The sequence below is a fragment of the Pelodiscus sinensis genome, chromosome 4 (assembly GCF_049634645.1).
Source record: "Pelodiscus sinensis isolate JC-2024 chromosome 4, ASM4963464v1, whole genome shotgun sequence".
Lineage (NCBI taxonomy): Eukaryota > Metazoa > Chordata > Testudines > Trionychidae > Pelodiscus > Pelodiscus sinensis.
In genome coordinates, this window is record NC_134714.1 from 102,841,122 (window position 1) to 102,859,715 (window position 18,594).

General features: G+C 45.9%; 1 protein-coding gene across 5 annotated transcripts in view; it reads right to left on the bottom strand.

Annotated features, from left to right (window-relative positions):
* Positions 1-2,848: 2,848 nt before the first annotated feature.
* The window catches only part of USP47 (ubiquitin specific peptidase 47), a 172,948-nt gene continuing 157,202 nt past the window's right edge, over positions 2,849-18,594 (bottom strand). For all 5 annotated transcript variants that reach the window (XM_075927892.1, XM_075927891.1, XM_075927890.1 and 2 more), the window contains 4 exons: positions 13,041-13,171; positions 8,744-8,791; positions 8,510-8,640; positions 2,849-4,336 (listed from right to left, as the gene is read on the bottom strand). In XM_075927892.1, coding sequence (XP_075784007.1) covers positions 4,162-4,336; positions 8,510-8,640; positions 8,744-8,791; positions 13,041-13,171 — 485 coding nt within the window. In that variant the 3' untranslated portion in view covers positions 2,849-4,161. The remainder of the gene's footprint in view (positions 4,337-8,509; positions 8,641-8,743; positions 8,792-13,040; positions 13,172-18,594) is intronic.

Here is an 18,594-nt window from a genome sequence, read left to right on the forward strand (position 1 = left end):
CTTTAGTTCATAAACTGGCTGCCTTGGATGTGATTGCTTATTATAAAAAGCTCTGACCCACCACCCACCTGTAAAAAGTCCTTGAAAGGTCCACTCAAAGTATTACCCTTGCTTACTATCATGGCAATATTGCTACAATATTCTGTGTTCATGCATAGTACTTGGCATAAGGCTATTTTACAAGACCCTGGGGACCTTAGGTGGGAGTAGGTCATATACTTCAGCAATTTTGTGTAACATTAATGCTAAGACAATTTGAGATGAGACTATGAAACAGACCTTCGTGCTACTAACAGCATATGTCAAGAGTCAGCAGGGAATGTTCTGGTTTGAGATAAAGCCATTACTGTGAGCGGAACCTCTTTCATATAAAGACTCGTTAGCATCTCTACAGTTTTGACAACTACAGTTTACCAGAGCCATGCTGTGATGCAATAATCTGAAATGCATCAATCCTTACTGACAGCTAGCATACACCTGCTTCTTGACATTTTGGGAATGGTGGGGGATCATCTTCCCTGAGGACAGTCTGACTGAGAACAAGAGGCAGGGGTAATGTTTGCTACAGTGCAGATTAAGCTTTCACCTGCAGTAGCAGTTAACTGAGAGCAATATATGACCTCAGTCCTAATGAGGACAGTAGGTAATAATGGCCATTTTGAAGGGCAACATTTCACTTATGAAGAGCAGAAAAGAATTTAAAATACATTTCGAACCTCTCTAGTTCGGCACCCTCAGGACCTGACTGGTGCTGAACCAGAGAATTTGCCAGACCATAGTAGGTAAATATTGTCTAGCAGCATTACCTTACTGGACTCTTAGAAGACATTTAATGATAAAAGACACAATAATAGCGTCGGAGAGCCAGGACAGGTGGCTGTAAACAAACTTTATGGGACCACAGGAAACTTGCTACCACTATGATAAGTGGACATCAAGCTAACTAAAATCAGGCCAGACCAGGGATGTTGCCAGAACAGAGTGAAGTAGACTAAACCGTATCAATCAGTATTAATTTTAAAGCTGGGGGGGGGAGGGGAAAGGGGGACCATGCCCAGAATCTTGTATTAAGTGATGACCCAACTGGATAAAGGAGGTAAACTAGTGGCAGATGATGTGGGGAAAGCTGAAGTACTCAATGCTTTCTTTGCCTCTGTCTTCATGGATAAAGGTCAGCTCCCAGACTAATGCGCTAAGTGACACAAGATGGGATGAAGATGGACAGCCCTTGGTGGGTAAAGAACAGGTTAGGAACTCTTTAGAAAAGCTAAATGTACATAAATCCATGGATCCAGAGTTAATGTATCTGAGGGTACTGAGGGAGTTGGCAAATGTCATTGAGGAGCCTTTGGCCATTATCTTTGAAAAGTCATGGAGATTGGGAGAGCTCCTGGGATGACTGGAAAAAGGCAAATGTAGTGCCCATCTTTAAAAAAGGGAAGGAGGACAATCCAGGGAACTATAGGCTGGTCAGTCTTACCTCTGTTCCTGGAAAAATCATGGAAGGGATCCTTAAGGAATCCATTTTGAAGCACTTGGAAGAGGGGAAAGTGATCAGGAATAGTCAACTTGGATTCATAAAGGGCAAGTGGTGGCAATCTGATTAGCTTCTATGATGAGGTAACTGGCTCTGTAGACATGGGGAAGTCAGTGGATGTGATATACCTTGACTTTAGCAAGGCTTTTGATAGTCTCCCACAATATTCTTGCCAGCAAGTTAAGGGAATGTGGATTAGATAAATGGAGAGTAAGATGGATAGAAAGCTGGCTAGAAGGTCGAGCCCAGCAGGCAATGATCAATGGCTTGATGTCAGGATGGTGGTCAGTTTCTCTGATGAGGCCACATCTGGAGTATCATGTCCAGTTCTGGGTCCCCCCCACTACAAAAAGGACATAGATGTATTGGAGAGGGTCCAGCGGAGGGCAACCAAAATGATTAGGGGGCTGGAGCATATGACCTACAAGGAGAGACTGAGGGAGTTGGATCTGTTTAGTCTGCAGAAGAGAAGAGTGAGGAGGGATTTGATAGCAGCCTTCAACTTCCTGAAGGGAGGTTCCAAAGAGGATGGAGAAAGTCTGTTCTCAGTAGTGACAGATGGCAGAACAAAGAAAATGGTCTCAAGTTGTGGCAGGAGAGGTCCAGGTTGGATATTAGGAAAAACTATGTCACTAGGAGAGTGGTGAAGTACTGGAAAGGGTTACCTAGGGAAGTAGTGGAGTCTCCATCCCTAGCGATCAAATCTTGGCTTGACAAAGCCCTGGCTGGGTTGATTTTGCTATGATTGGTCTTGCCTAGGGCAAGGAGCTGAACTTGATGACTTTCTAAGGTCTCTTCCAACTCTATGGTTCTATGACAATGGGGAGGGGAGAGACTTTAGGGAACCTGTATTGTTTCTTACAAGTGAGTGAGATGGTAGAATTTCTTAAAATGTGCCTTTTTACTTTCCTCTGAAGAATCTTCCGAGCATAAAGGTGCTCTAAAGAAGTTGTACTCAATTCCCCCTTCCCTCAGAACAACTAAAATCTATTGTTTAGCCTACTTCTCTCTCACCTACTTTTCCCTTTGACCCAAGTGTGTTTAGTATAAAGGTCATGATCAAGAATTAAAAACATATACCAATTTACTTTATTGGAACAACTTGTATCCCAGTCTCCCACCCTAGGTAATCTATTATGAACGTATTAGCATATAGACCAGAATACTCCCTGATTCTCTGGATTTGAAGATTCAGATATGAAGTGACTGCCTTTAAAAAAAAGTGAACATATACAGTTACATGAAGAAATTCTATAATTTCTTTCCAGGTTAAAAAAAATCTACAGAAGTTTAATGATTAAAATAATGCAACAGAATGAACAAATGTTTTATTGGCATGTTCACTGTTGTTAACAGCATTAGGCATGAAAAAAGTTTACCAAAACCTTTTATTGATTGTTATAAATTAGATATTTCCAATTTTCTACATAGTTTTTGTTCTCAATTGATCTTTATGTAGATAAGCAAAAGCCTGCTGTTTTTAGGCTTTGCAATGAAATCATGTTGACTGCTTCAGTCTGCACCACAACCTGAACTACCAGCAAGTTTATACTATGAGGTGTGAGAGGTTGCCCAAATATTTAAACTACAAATAACTATGAATCAACTCCAGGAAAAATTAAAGTGACTTGCAATGGAAAAAATTAAAGAAGATGCAAACTTGTAATAAAGTGTTCAAAAACAAAAGTACAAAAATAAGTAACAGGAAAAAAAACCAAAACCAAAACAAAAAACACACCACCAACCTTGCTCCCCCATTAACAAAGGGAAATGCAACCCGAGTAAGTACCCAGCATTGCCAAACATAAAATACAAATTTAAATAGGCAGCTATACTTTCAAATGTACACAACAAATATTGATATGTGAAAAGAAATACAATGGTAAATAGCTGAACTATATTTCTGCCAACTGGATAGGGAAGATTTTATTTACACATTGAATGCAATAAAGTAAAGTTGCTCTTCTGCTTCCATGAGCTCTTTAAAAAGTTACCTTACAATATTTGAGCAAAATGAGCCAAGACCTCCTGGTAACTTTCCAAAAGTACCTGTTTTAGACTATGTTTTAAAGGAAGAATAGTCCAAAGATTCTTGTAAAACTTCACACAACTTTTACAGCTGGCTTGAAAATTCCATTAAATCTTTACCCCCATTTTTGCTGCTTTCCAAAAGCTAATGTGTTCCATTTATTTCCCAACCTTCAATGAGGTAATGTGTGTATCACTGAAACAAACAAAAAAGAATTCATTCATGGCCTTTGCACAGCTTTTATTATTAAGCTATGAGTATCCTGTTTGATGCTAGTTTTACTAGCTACTCTGTGCACACTGTCCTTGATCATTTCCCTCACCCACCCCATTTTTTTCCACTCAATGTTTTCTATTTGCACATCCCTTTTGCTTTACAGTACATTTGACTATAGTGCACAACATGATTCAAAGTCAAACAGTGGCCCAACGGGGCACTGAGCCTCTGATTGGTAAATTGCAGCCCAATCAGTGCTGGGTGTCATTGCTTTACACCTAATGAGCATCCTGCCATAATGGCACTACACAGTAGTAGTGAACTTTTTTTTTAATTATTTAAAACAAAAAAATTCCCAAGGAAAATGCTATAATAAATTTCAGTCTTGAGCCATCTCTTTATTTGGGGCACCATCCAAATAAATTTTTAGTGCTTTTTCTTTACGAGGGGAGTAGGTTATGCGGTGTCCAGTTTTCTGGAGTCTGCTGCTTTCCTTTTTCATTAATTCATTTCTCTGTTCATCAGTCAATTCAATTAATTCTTCAGTTTTATCCCTAAAAAATAATAAAATGGTAATTTAAAAAAATCAGCTGTATTAAAATTATGAAGTCCCACAAGGGAAGAGTCTCATTAGATCAAAAGAGCTTGCTAGACTTTTCATACCATATACCATAAGCTACCACAAAAATGCAAGTTTTCTTTCTCTCCAAGCTCTTTAACCTTTGTTCATTTTAAGTCTCCTTTGTGCAAAGTCTAGCATGTTTTCAGAGACACTTAGAATTAAAAATAATAGACCCAATAATATAAGGAAACCAAAGAACAAGAGGCTAGATTTTTCCAAAATGTTGCCATATTGGCTATAAAAAGAAATAGAGGTAATACATTGAGAAGAGGTGAAAATATAATTTACCAAGAGATACCTGGGCTTTCTAGTCAAGGAGTGGTTCTCTACAGCTAATAAAAGGAGACAAATTCATGTGCCACTTCAGTAGCATGGAAAAACAGTGCTCAGAGTCTTGGCATTCATAGAAAGTTGAAACAGGAAGGCTAGTGTAGACATGCCTAAGTCAGCCTATGCTAGGTTGCTTCACAGCCACCGATAGCTGATGTTCACACTATCCTCATCCTGTTGGTGATGTGCATCCTCACCAGCAGCACCTCCACTCACTGATGAGGGGCAGTGAGGGAGGCTAATAGCCCAGGCTCTGAGCATCTCTCTGGTGGGACCCCAGCTGTCTCCTGGGCTTCTCAACCTCTCACTCCCAGTAAAGAGCAAGGGGAAGCCATCTAGGACTTCTTGCCTCCAGTGGAGAAATCCACACCTGAAGTCCAGCTTTTGTGCTGTAGAGATGCCCTAACAACCCCAACATAAACCCTTTGCCTCTCATGGAGTAGGACTTGCTATGCTGGTGTAGTAGGGCAGGACTGGCAGGAGCAAGGCTGTAGTGTAAACACTGAGAGGTGTTTACAGTAACTGCCTTATGTTAACCTAATGCTGTAGTGCAGACCAAGACCGATACTTAGCCAACTTTCCTGGTTAGTTTCCAAGCTCTTCTTCATCAAGCTCTGCACTGCCTCATCACTCTTCATTAGATCCACTCCACCTCTCCCTGGCAACACAGCTTCTTGTATTTAGTTGCCACCCTATTCTCTAGCCAGTCAGCACAGCATCAGCTTTTGACAATATGCAAGCCAGCAAGCTGCTCCACAGTGAGGTTGCATCCACGATGCCCCCAGAACTTGAAATAAGCTATGCAATTTGAGCTATGCAAATTGTGTAGCTTATTTCGAGTTTGTTTCAAAATAGCTTATTTCGCAATTTGGCGCTATCTACACGGCACTTTTCAAAATAAATTGCTATTCTGAAACATCCCTCACTCCTTGTGGAATGAGGTTTACAGGGACACTGGAATAGTGAGCACATTATATTTCGAAATAACAGGCGCGCTCAAAAGAGGTGGAATAGCTATTTAGCGCTGCAATGTAGACGGAGCCTGACATGCAAACCCTTATTTTCTCTTATTTCAGGCTCTTCCTCAAGTGCACAATACAACCCAACTTCCCTCCTCTATTATCCCCTGAGCTCAAATTTATGAAAAAAATCCTACTCAAAATCGAATTTATTCAGCATAACATTTTACCTTCAAAGCTATACAATTAGGAACCTATTTACTGTTTCATATAATGGCACAGCCTTCATATTATCCCTTAATTCAAACACTTTGTTCACATAATTTCAGACTAAACTGAAGATGTTAGAAGGTAACAATTACATTCTAAGATAACCGAACAAGGCCAAAAAAACCCTCAGATTATTTTAGTGCTGGTCTCCTGGACAGGAATGTTTCATCTTTTCGGCTTTCAAAATACAGAAAACAATTTCATAGAAAACAATTCATTTATAATCTATGGATGTACTGTGCACATAAAACAATCAACATAGGCCAGACAGATAGCAAAGGCCTTGAATGCAGTTAGCTCAATATTTTTCAAACTACTACTACAGGGGAAAAAAAAAGATTTTACTTACTACATGCTTCCTTAGAATGGCTTTCCAATTTCACATGTTTATCATAGTGTCACCATATTAACTAAGATCAATTCAACACCACTGCAAAACTCTCTCTCTATATATAAAAACACCTTTTCCTGTGGGACATCACCACAGCACTCTATCCCCAGGAGCCCTGACCATGTAATTGCTCTGTGAAATTGGAGGGAAGGGAGGGGAGAGGTGGCTCCACACACCCCCTAGAGCAGAGTCTCCTTGCCTCTGGGCACCGCTTGCAGCCTGCCCAGCCCATACACCAGCCATGCAGCTTTGCTCTGAGGCATGGGCTCAGGCATGCTCTCCCAGCCCTGCCACAAGTGGAGTGGGTGTTGCAGACAGCTGCTTCTGAGGAAAAAGGCTGGGCTTAGGGGCGGGCTGCAGTGGCCAGGGCTGTGCTGCCCAGCCTGGTGGTGCTCCTAGGTGGGAGGGGCACGCAGCTCGATGAATTCGTGGGAAGGGGACAGGGTGTGTGTAGGGAGGGAGGAAGGGGAATAGAGTGTATGTGGGGATGGGTGGTACAGTAAGGGGAGATGGTAAGGGGGATTTATGAATAGAGGCAGGAGGATGGGCAGTGTAGGGGTGGGGAGAGGCTGGGGGTGTAGGCATGAAGGAAAGAGGGGAGGGATAGACAGTGTGGGGTGGGGTGGGGACGGGATTAGAGAGGATGGTGAGTGTAGGACTGGAGGCAGAGGGATCAAATTGATGTACAGGTTGTGGGGAGGTGCGGGGGAAGAGCCGAAGCTGGCCTGACCTTGGCCCTGCCCAATGGGTGGGGGGGATGGGGGAGCGACAGGGCTGCCTACTCTGGGAGGGGGGGGGTTGGTGAGCATAGCGAGGAGGGTTCCTTAAAACAGGAAGATCTCTTATTTCCACAGCTGCTTAGGGATGTGAGCGACTAAATGCTCATCGGATAGTCAATAGGCTGCTGCTACACTTCAAAGGCGAAAGCACTGTGGGAAACACAGGGCCAGTGGGGGACTCAAGCCATCGCCCTCTGCCCCATGGCGTACCCAGCTGACCCCAGGCTCCATGCGGTGCTACCACAGCTGGCTGCCACTTTGGTAATGCCGAGTGCAGTCTAGGCCAGCTGGGGACAGTGCCCTTATCGACTAATTGTATAGTCGATGGAAATTGCATCAACTATTTGATTAGCCAAATAATCACAATTTTACATTCCTACAACTACTTAATATAAAATATGCAAATCTACCATATATTTAAGAGTGTGTGTGCATCTGTCTGCCTATCCATATGTCTAAGAACAACTTGTTCAAGAACTTCTAAACACTAAGAACTAGGACCACCATACCTGGTATGCAGTTTACTCATATAATGGAAAGCAAGGCCAGGGTTTGTTTGTGCCAGGACAATGGGATGCAATGTGATGGAATATGACTGTTTTGCATCCAACTGAAGGGGAAGGCTGTGACAGCAGGAACAGCTCTATTCCTGAATGACCACACAGGGGTAGCCAGGCTGTGCAGCCTTGGGGAGCAGTCGGCACTGCTCCCACTCCCTGCCCTGAGGCCTTCACCCCGACAACTTCTGCACCCCTGCCCCTCTTACCCTGAGCCCCCTTCACCTCCTTACCCCCTGCCCTAACTCCTGCACCCTGAAGGATTGAGCAAAGCCAGGTAAATCTTCTAGTGCAGGAATGGGGAACCTAAGGCCTGGGGTCTGGATGCGGCCTCTGGCTTGCCTAGATATGGCCTCAAAGGCTCAGGGCTCTCCACTCCCTTGCCGGTTCCCTGCATACATAATCTACTAGCCTGGGCCCTTCTGGACTCTGGTGTACAAGGAGAGTGTGGGTCAGTGCCCCCGATCCAAAAAAGTTTCCCCACCCCTGCAATAGTTCTATTTAATTAAACACAATGGGTATAATCCAGGCTACAGGGATGTCTGCCAAACTCCTGAAATCCACACTTATTAAAAGCATAATGCTCACTATTTATTTAGAACATATTAGTAAAATAGAAGTTAAGGATTAACACAAATTTATAACTCGAGTGCCTGGAAAAAAAAAATCAAGGTTAAGCTTGATTTTCAATTTTCAGCTCCAATTATGGACATTTCTTCAAAACAGAATGTTCAGAATGAAACTTTTTCAGGCATTTGTTCGTTGCCTGATCTTTTTTATAAGCAGGGTATTTGTCCATCACTGTACTACAATATATACCTATAAAATATTACTGCGCCATCATCACAGATGTAGAGGGGCCAGACATTCAATGTAGACACTTTAGGATTCCAGTCCAAGTCCTGGTGGATCTCTAGTACTGATATATCACAGGGAAATGTGCCTCTACCCTGGAAAGAAGCAATTATTTAGTGAATAAATCATCCAAACATCATAATGATATGTGCACTCCAAATCAGTACATAGAGTTATAAAATTTACAATTTTGCTTACCTTAGCAAATTCTATGCATTCCAGGGGTATTCCACTAATTTCACTAAGCTGTAAAACATTTTCGATACATTAATTTATTTCATACAAAGAGAAACAGTTTCATGGAAACATCATACAGAAAAACACATGAACATCTGTAAGCCTTAAAACTGTAAAGGACAGTAAGAAATTTTAAACTCATCAATGATGCAAAAATTAATTCAGAATTGCAGGAAAAGAAACCTATTAATCAATATTCCATATGTCACAATTTATTCTTAAGCAATGGTTATCTCAAGGAAATAGCTGGTGCTTTTTAGTACAAGTTGGTGCATGACATAGGAGTCACAGCTAACAATTCTGAGATATTCTTAAATAATATCCTATTTCCAAAAGCATGGAGTGGACAGAAAAAAATAAAATAAATTAAAATATAAACAGTTAACACCCCTATTACATCATTGGCTCCAGCTGTTGGTTCTAAATATTAAAAACCATGTTATTTATACAACTTATTGGCTGTGTCTACATTGGCATCCCTTTCCGGAAAAGGGATGCTAATGAGACACTTCGGAATTGCAAATCCGTGGGGGATTTAAATATCCCCGCAGCATTTGCATTTACATGGCTGCCGCTTTTTTCTGGCTCAGGGTTTTTGCCAGATTAAAGCGCCAGTGTAGATGCGATTCTCCGGAAAATAAGCCCTTTTCCGGAAGATCCCTTATTCCTACTTGAAAGGAATAATGAGGGATCTTCCGGAAAAGGGCTTATTTTCCGGAGAATCACGTCTAGACTGGCGCTTTTCTCCGGCAAAAACCCCGAGCCGGAAAAAAGCAGCAGCCATGTAAATGCAAATGCCGCAGGGGATATTTAAATCCCCCACGGATTTGCAATTCCAAAGTGTCTCATTAGCATCCCTTTTCCGGAAAGGGATGCCAATGTAGACACAGCCATTGTGTTTATCAAATGTATATAAAAAGCAACAATCTGACAAATGCTAAAAGACTGATGAATCATATCATCCCTTCCTTCCACCAATAAATTTCTATTGACTGAAAATTTGTCTCGTACCACATCTTAAATGTCAACTTCAAGCTTTTGCATAGTGTAGGTGTGAACAAGTTAAAGAGATGAGGCCATAAAAAGCATGTTGCCAACTGCTCCCTGTAGATCAGTGGTCTTCAACATTTTTACACCCAAGATCACTTTTTAAATATCAGGACAAGCCAAGATCATCCCTTCCCTAAGACCCCACCCCTTCCTCAAGGACCCATCCTCTTTGCTCCCCTCCTCTCCATCACTTACTATCCCCAGCCCTTACTCTCTCTCACCGGGTTGAGACAGAAGGTGTGGGCTCTGGGGTGGGAATGAGGGATTTGGGTGTGGGAAGGGGTGAGAGGTGCAAGCTCCGAAAGGAACTTGGATGCAGGAGGATATGGAGAAGGGGATGCTGGCCTGGGGAGGGGGCTCAAGGCTGGAAAGTGTTGGGGTCAGGTGGAAGGTTGAGATGCTGAGCAAGCCATAGGATTGTGGATGTGAAGGTGCAGGAGTTTGGGTTAGAGTGTATGAGGGGTTCAGGACACAGATTTGCAGTGTGTGGATGGTGCAGGAGTGTTGTGGCACAAGACTGTGGATATGGGGGTGCAGGACAGGGGGTTCCAGTGTATGATGGGCTCAGGTTTGGAGTCTGGGATATGTGTGTGTGTGTGTGCTAGAGTGTTATGATGTTGCGGCCAGAGGGGGCTGGGCCCCAACTGGGGGCTTGTTGCCCAGGCTTCATCATATATATTGTAGCCCAATGTCAGAGTCTGTAACGCAGAAATGCTGGCTGTTCCTTCTGGGCAGCACTGTTGCCTGAAATGCTGGCTGTTCCTTCTGGGCGGCGCAGCTGCTGAAATGCTGGCTGTTCCCTCTGGGCAGCCCATGGTGCATGGGGAGTGCGGGGCCCAAACAGCCACTTGCTCTACTTGCTCCCCCGCGACAACCCAGCTGAGCGGTGCAGAAGTCAGCTGAGTGCCATGGCGGGAGGGGAGTGGGGGGCGGGGGCGGTGACGTGCGGCGTGACAGCAGCTACAGGCCCCACTCCCTGGCTGTGAACATCACCGCCCCGCCCCCTCTTTTCCCCTCCCTCCTTGGCGCTCGGCTGACTTCTGCACCGCTCAGCCGGGCTGCCTCTTGGTAGCAAGCGGCACAAGAAGCCATTTAGGCTCCATGGGTCCCCCGAGTGACAGGCAGAAGGGGGAGGAGGAGAAGAGAAAGAGAGGCAGGAGGTGGAGGAGAGCTGAGGGGGGGGGGGAGGCAGTAGGAGGAGGAGGAGGAAAGAGAGAGCGAGAGACATGGAGCGAGAAAATGGAGGCTCAGGAGAGACCGATGTGGAGGACAGACCTGAAAATCCCATTTTATGACTGGTTAATGGGCTAGTTTTTAAATAAAGTACTACGTCAAAATGTTTCAGCATTGTCTTTATTTATGAGGGGGCAGAGAACCTGTTTTGATTCAGGGGTAACTGACCCACAGAAAAGTCAGTCGAGGCCACTCAAGTGAGATGCAAAAAAACCACAACCCCTCCAAAACCCCACAAGCCTCACTGCTGTGGCCCCAACCAAAACATCTCACTCCTCTGGCATTCTAGTCCCAGGCCAGATTAACTCTTCTGGCGTACCAAGGTTAGTGGCATTTTTGGGCTCCTCTACAATCTGAGGTGGGGCCAAAAATGAGGGATCCAGTGAGTGGGATAGGGATGGGGGTACAGAATCTAGGTGGAAAATAAGAGTACAGGAGCAAGCTGTGGGTTGGTGTCTGGCCAGGAGAGAGGGGGCAGAAGCAAGGTGCTCGTGGAGGTCAGTGATGGTGGGGTTTGGGCAGGGAGTCTGGCCAGGGATCAGGAGCAGGGTGCTAAGACAGGGTGCTGGTGGGTACTCCCCACTTGCCCCAAAAAGCCAGTGTGGTGTCTGAAACACCAGTCCGTTGCGCACCAGGGACTTCCTTCCCCCTGCTGCCTTGCAGTGGGGCGGAGGGAAGTAATAGGACTCCCAGGACTGCGCCAGCTTCAATTGCTTAGGCAGAATGAGCTGTTGCGGGAAGCGGAGGAGCAGGGCATGCACTGCCTATGCAGTTGGAGCTGGCACAGTCCCAGGACTCCTATTCCCCCCCCCACATTCCCCCGTGCAGGAAGGCAGCAGGGGGGAAGGAAGTCCCCAGCGCATGATGAAAACAGTGTTTCAGGTACCATGCCGCTGTTTGGGGGGTGGAGGGGAGAGCAGCCCATGCACTTCCTGGACCTAGTGCGCAGCTGCAGAACTCCCCCTCACCCCGCAGAAAGCCCATTCTACCTCCATTGTCACTGGAGGTAGTGTCAATGCGGGGTTCTTCTTGGGGTTGAGGAAGATGTGAGGGGGGACCCTCGAAAGCCCCGGGATCGACGGGTTGGTGACCATGGCTGTACATTAACTCTTGAAGGCATACAGCAAGAGTATACCACAAATATTGTGGCACTAAGGCTATGTCTAGACTACCGGGTTTTTCCAAGATACTGGAGGTATCCCAGAAAAACTCTGCTGCATCCAGAGAATGCATCTGCTCTTTCCAGAGAATGCATCTGCTCTTCCACTACTACTATTTTTTTTTTTTTTTTTTGGCGCAGAAGAGCAGATGTGCTCTATCAGAAGCCTTGTCTTCCTCCTCCCACGAGGAGGGAGGGCTCTTCCGAAAGAGGTTTTTTTCCTGAAATTTGGCCCAGTGTAGACGGGCCAAATTTTGCAAAAGCCTCTTCCAAAAAAATTATTGGAAAAAGGTATACAAATTGCAGAATGCAATTTGCATACCTTTTTCTGATCAAGCTCCATAGTGTAGACATAGCCTTAGTGAAAAAAAGATGGTTTGGGAGAGGTAGGATCCTTTGCCAGTTGGGGATTCAAAATCATCAGTAACTCAATTTGCACCTGGAATCACACAGGAAGACAATACATAACTTAGCATATAAGCATTACATGCTCATGACAGACTACCACACCTATCGAGGAAGACACTATTCTGTGTTAGAGTACCAGAATACATTTGTGTTCAGTCATTAGAAAACTGAACTTCTAAACAGCAAGGACTTATATATGGTAAGAGAAAGGTTCCTTTGCAGCCTTAGCTGGGATTTCAGCTTCACATCCAATAAAGTCTTTTTCCACTTACAGCTCACCAGGCATTTATAACCAAGATGCAATTGCTGCAATTGAAGTGCCTTCAATCCCTGTGTTCATGCTGTTATTCAGAATTAAAGTGGCTTTAATTTAGGGTATCAATGTTTTTACTACCAAAATCAATTCACCTTCTCTTTTAATTCATCAACACTGCTACTTTCCAGAACTATCTCCTGGAAGGGATCAAGCTTCATCTCTGATGGCCTCCATTGTCTTGATAGAACAGCAAGCTGTGACATAGATTTCATCTTTTCTGCCCCTGCGAAGAGAGATGGCATAATCTTCAGAGCTTTACAGATTCTTATTCAATCTGCAATGAGTTTAAAATACAATGTGTGTACACACACACACACACACACACACACACACACAGGAGTGTGCTGACTATTATAGCTATATAACATTCCGTGTAAAAAGGCCAAAACTATCAAAGGTTGAAAAGTGAAATACTTAAAAACCAGGAAATTACAATGTTAATATGCCTGAATAACCTTAACTTTGCACCTCTTTATCTGCACTCTCACAAATATACTGCACAGTCACTTTTTGCACAGGATTCCAAGGAGCTCAAGGAGGACAGTGCTCATTAAACAAGACAGCTGTGTGTATTCCTTTTTTTAGCCACTGGTCTTCATCATGGAGCTCACTGCACACCAAGAGTGCAGGAGATCTGGGGAGGGCAGGGATGGGGGCTCAGACTAACCATCAATATTGAACAGCAGTGAGCATGGTGCTGACCTGTTCATATGATTACCACCTGACCAGTGCTGGAGTGCTGTGGTCAGATCTCTTCAGTGCGTGAGGTTTTGCTGCACTGGTCTTGTCCATCAGTGCCAGGGTTGTGGCATCAGTGCTGTAATCAGCGATGATAGTGCCAGTGCTTTGGCAGGTGCCGGTGCCTTTGCTGGTGCCCATGTGGGTGCTACTGGCTGCAGCTTATGGTGGGATTTAGAATCTGTGCCTGTAGAGAGACACCTCAACGCGGTATCAGAGATGCCGGGTCTGTCTCCCTTACTAACTCTGGGAAAAGGCATGGCTGGCAGGGATCTAGCTGGGCAAACAGGGAGCCAGCCTGTTTCCTGGATGACCTCTCAGACTGGGGATGGGCCGGGGTCTTACCAGCTCAAGGCTCCGAGGGCTGGAGTGACATGTGAAAGCAGCATCCGGAGCCTAAGCTCTCTGTTCCTCCTGGCTCTGGCAGTGAGGCTGCAACAATGAGTGCATTTCTGGGGAATCTGAATGTCGCCCAGGCAGCGGCTGCAGGACAAGTGCCTGTCCAACACAGGCATGGGTTTGTATCATGTTGCAGTTTTTAAAACCCTGGAGAGCCCAGATTTCGTAGTTCTTCTTTTCCTCTTATCTTCATGTTTCTTGGAGGGAAGTTGAGGGAAATAAGTCCTTTTTCTTTTTTGGTCTCCCCCCCCTCTCTCTTTTTTTTTAAATGAAGGAGGATAGAACAGAGAATTAAATAAACTGCTGAGAGAAAATCCAACACTAAGTTAAACTGTGTTTCATGACTAGATGGGCCCTGAGGCTGAGGAAAGGAACTCTGTTTGTGACCGAGGACTGTAACAAAGGAATAGAGGAGGGTTGAGCAGTGTGCGCAAGGTGCTAAGGCATGAATGAAGCAAATCCTTATCTGATAGTCGACAGGATAGTTGACTAGTCGCTCCCCCCCTTGCTGCCTCTGAGATAGATGGAGCAAGGGAGGAGAGAAGAGGGGGATACTTAAAAGCAGCAGTGCCGCACAGAGCCCAGGATCAGCTGCTCCATGCAGCGCTGCCACTTTGAATGCTGCAGGGAGCCTGGCGTCAGGCTCCTCAAGGCATTTCAAAGCAGCAGCACTGCGTGGAGCCTGGGATCATCTGGGGATTCCCCAGCTGAACCCAGGTGCCGTGTGGTGCTGCCGCTTTGAAATGCCGCTTGGAGCCTGGGATCACATGGCAGGCCAGCTTTGACATGTACAAGAGTCCACAGTGAAGGCGCTTATGAATTTCAAAGAGAAAGCGCAGCATGGAGCCTGGGGCTAGTGCGGGACTCTGGGGCCCGCTGGGGCTCTCATACATTTCAAAGGCGGAATGCGAAAGTGCTTATTAACTAGTCAATGGAAATTCAATCGACTACTCGACTACCAAATTAATAGCTACTTAACATCCCAACTGAAAACTCCCATCTGCAGCGCTGGGATGACCCAACACCTACAGTGGAGCACCCACAAGGACAGCACTCAAAGAAGAACTTCCCTTTTTATTTGAAAGGGCTATTAATTCTGAAGTTAAATTATAACATTGTAAATAAAAACTATTAACCACTGATCAAAGCATACAAGAAAAGAAGTAAATTATATTAATTTTATGATCCACTATGATGTCTTGTGTTGAAAACAGAAACTAGTTTGTCAGTGAATCTCTATATCACATGAAAGGTTTGGAGTCCAAACCTTAGGGGAAAAATGAGCAGGCCCTACTCACCTTCCTAAAATAATTGTATTGAGAACACCAATACTGGCAGGTTGTGATTCGTGCAATATGCATGAGGACTAAAGGACCGATGCTCATGAGGAACTGAAATTACCACTCAAAGTGGTAGGCATTGCTACATTCTTAGCATCTGACACCTATAGTCACAACTGCAATCATTCCACCTATATTCCATCTCTTCCACCAGTATCTCATTCTGACACGAAAGTTTTCAAAGAAACTATTAACAAAGAACTTCTCTGATATTTTTCAAAACTGAAGCCAGAGGACTATGTATATGTGAGCTTTCATCACACAGCTACACAACTACAAAAAAGACAAGCAATGAATCTAGAGTTGTAAGCGACTAGTCAACTACCTGATAAGAAAAAGCTTATCATATAGTCAACTAGTCCCTCGACTAGTCCCCCACCCTGCCTCTATCAGAAATTGGCCACCTTAAAAGCCAGTTCCCACCAGCACCGCCTACGGGGGACAGGGGGTAGCAGGGACCAGGCATGAGCCAGGAATCAGCTGATTCCTGGCTGGTGCCCAATCTCAGACACTGCATCTGTGCTTTTTAAATGTATTAAGAGCTTGCTGGCTCTTAATAGATTTAAAAGGCAGAGACGCAGTGGGGTTAGCTCCTGGGGCCGGGAGCTAACCCTGCAGCAGCTCCCCCACTTATCAACTAGTTGATGGAAAATCGCTCGATTAGTTGATTAAACGAAATTTAATATCCCTAACTGAATCATGGCTAACTTATTTTAAGCTTCAGAGGGGTAGCCGAATTAGTCTATGACAGGAAAAACTTAAAGAACAACAAATAGTCTGGTAACACTTTAAAGACTAACAAAACATGTAGATGGTATCATGAGCTTTCATGGACACAACCCACTTTTTTTTTTTAAATTTCCCTTCTCTCTCTCTATTATTCTTTTTTAAGGACACTAGTACTGCTGGTCTGAACAAACAAAAGAGGTTACCTACCTTGTAACTGTAGTTCTTCGAGATGTGTTGCTCATGTCCATTCTGATTAGGTGGTGTACGCACGCCGCGTGCACAGATTCCGGAGCTTTTTTTCCCTTAGCAGTATCCATAGGGCCAGCAGGGAGCCCCCTGGAGTGGCATATATACCGGTGCATATATACCCCTGCTGGCCCCTCCACACCCTCAGTTCCTTCTTGCCGGCTCCTTCCAACACAGGGAGGTGGGTGGGATGCAGAATGGACATGAGCAACACATTTCGAAGAACTACAGTTACAAGGTAAGTAACCTCCTCTTCTTCGAGTGCTTGCTCATGTCCATTCTGATTAGGTGAGTCCCTAGCCGTGTCCCCCCTCTGGAGGCGGGGTCGGAAGGTGACTAACTACTCCATTATCATTCTGCAGAGCACAGAACTGCCCTCCCGACGGCAGCATCCTCCCTGGCCAGTTGCGTAATTGCATAATGCTCTGCAAAGGTGTGCACCGATGACCAGGTTGCTGCCCTGCAGATTTCCAGGATCAGCACGCAGGCCAGGAACGCCGCCGATGTTGCCTGGGCTCTCGTGGAACGTGCTGTTATGCGCAGCGATCTGCCCACACCCTCGTAACACAGCCGAATGCAGGAAGTAATCCACGAGGATATACGCTGCGCCGAGACTGGCTGCCCACACATTCTTTCCGCCACTGAAATAAACAATTGAGTTGACTTACGGAACTCTCGTGTCCTATCTATATAAAAAGCCAACGCCCTCCTAACATCCAGGCATGCAAAGCATGTTCCCTGGGCGACGTGTGTGGCTTGGGGTAAAACACTGGCAGGTAAATATCCTGGGACATATGGAAGTGCGAGACAACCTTGGGAAGAAACCCCGGGTGTGGACGCAACCTCACCTTATCTTTAAAAAACACCGTGTAGGGTGGTTCTGAGGGGAGAGCCTTAAGCTCTGACACCCTCCTGGCCGAGGTGATGGCCACGAGGAAAGCTACCTTATAGGACAGGTGCTTCAAATAGCATGAAGCCAGAGGCTTGAACGGAGGCTTCATAAGGGCAGTCAGGACCAGGTTAAGGTCCCAAGTCGGGACCGGAGGTCTCTCGTATGGCATCATTCTGTCAATTGCCTTCAGAAATCTTTTAACCAAGGGATTGGCAAAGATAGACCTTTGACCGCCCCCCCCCCCCGGCGTGGAAAGCCGCTATGGCCCCCAGATGTACCCTTATGGAGGCTGTGGCCAGGCCCTGTTTTCGCAGGTGGAGAAGGTATTCCAAAACAGTCGGGACTGCCCCTTCACCCGGAGCGAGCATCTTGCCCTCCAGCCACGAGGTAAACCTCTTCCACTTAGCCTCCTAAAGGGCCCTAGTAGACGGCTTTCTGCTTTCTAGGAGGACCTCATGGATTGCTCTAGAGCAAGCCTGCTCCATCACTGAGAGCCACTGAGGAGCCACGCTGCTAGGTGCAGAGATGGTAGGCTCAGGTGGAGTGCTACCCCGGCCTCGCAGCTGAGTGATTAGATCCGGCACGAGGGGTAGCCTGAGCGGGCCCCTCCACAGTCAGATCCAGCAGGGTGGTGAACCAGTACTGCCGAGGCCACACTGGCGCTATCAGGATGATCTGGGCCCTGAACCTCAGCACTCTGAGGAGTGTGTCGTGGATCAGAGGGAACGGGGGGGGAAGGCATAGAGTAGGCCCCTGGGCCAGCTGATCTGCAGTGCATCGCCCCAAGAGCCCAGACCATGTCCCATGTACGAACAGTATTCCCTGCACTTGGTGTTGCTCAGAGTGGCAAACAGGTCCAGGCGGGGAGACCCCCACCTTTGGAAGACCCCGTGAAGTACATCCCACCTTAGCACCCACTTGTGTGCCTGGATCGAGCGGCTGAGCCTGTCTGCTAGCCCGTTCCTGGTTCCCGGGAGGTGAGATGCCTCCAGGTAAATACCGTGGGCTATACACAGTTCCCATAGATCGAGGGCTTCCGGGCCCCACCCTGCTTGTTGATATAAAACATGGCCATAGTGTTGTCTGTCAACACTGCCACCACTCTGTTCTGTAGGTGGGGAAGGAACGCCCTGCAGGCCAACCTGACTGCCCGCAGTTCCTTGATATTTATATAGAGGTGAACCTCCTCTGTTGACCACGTACCTTGCGTTCTGAGGTTGCCGAGGTGAGCGCCCCATCCCACGTCCGAAGCGTCCGTGACCAGCTGCACTGACGGGGACGGTTTGGTGAATCGGACCCCCA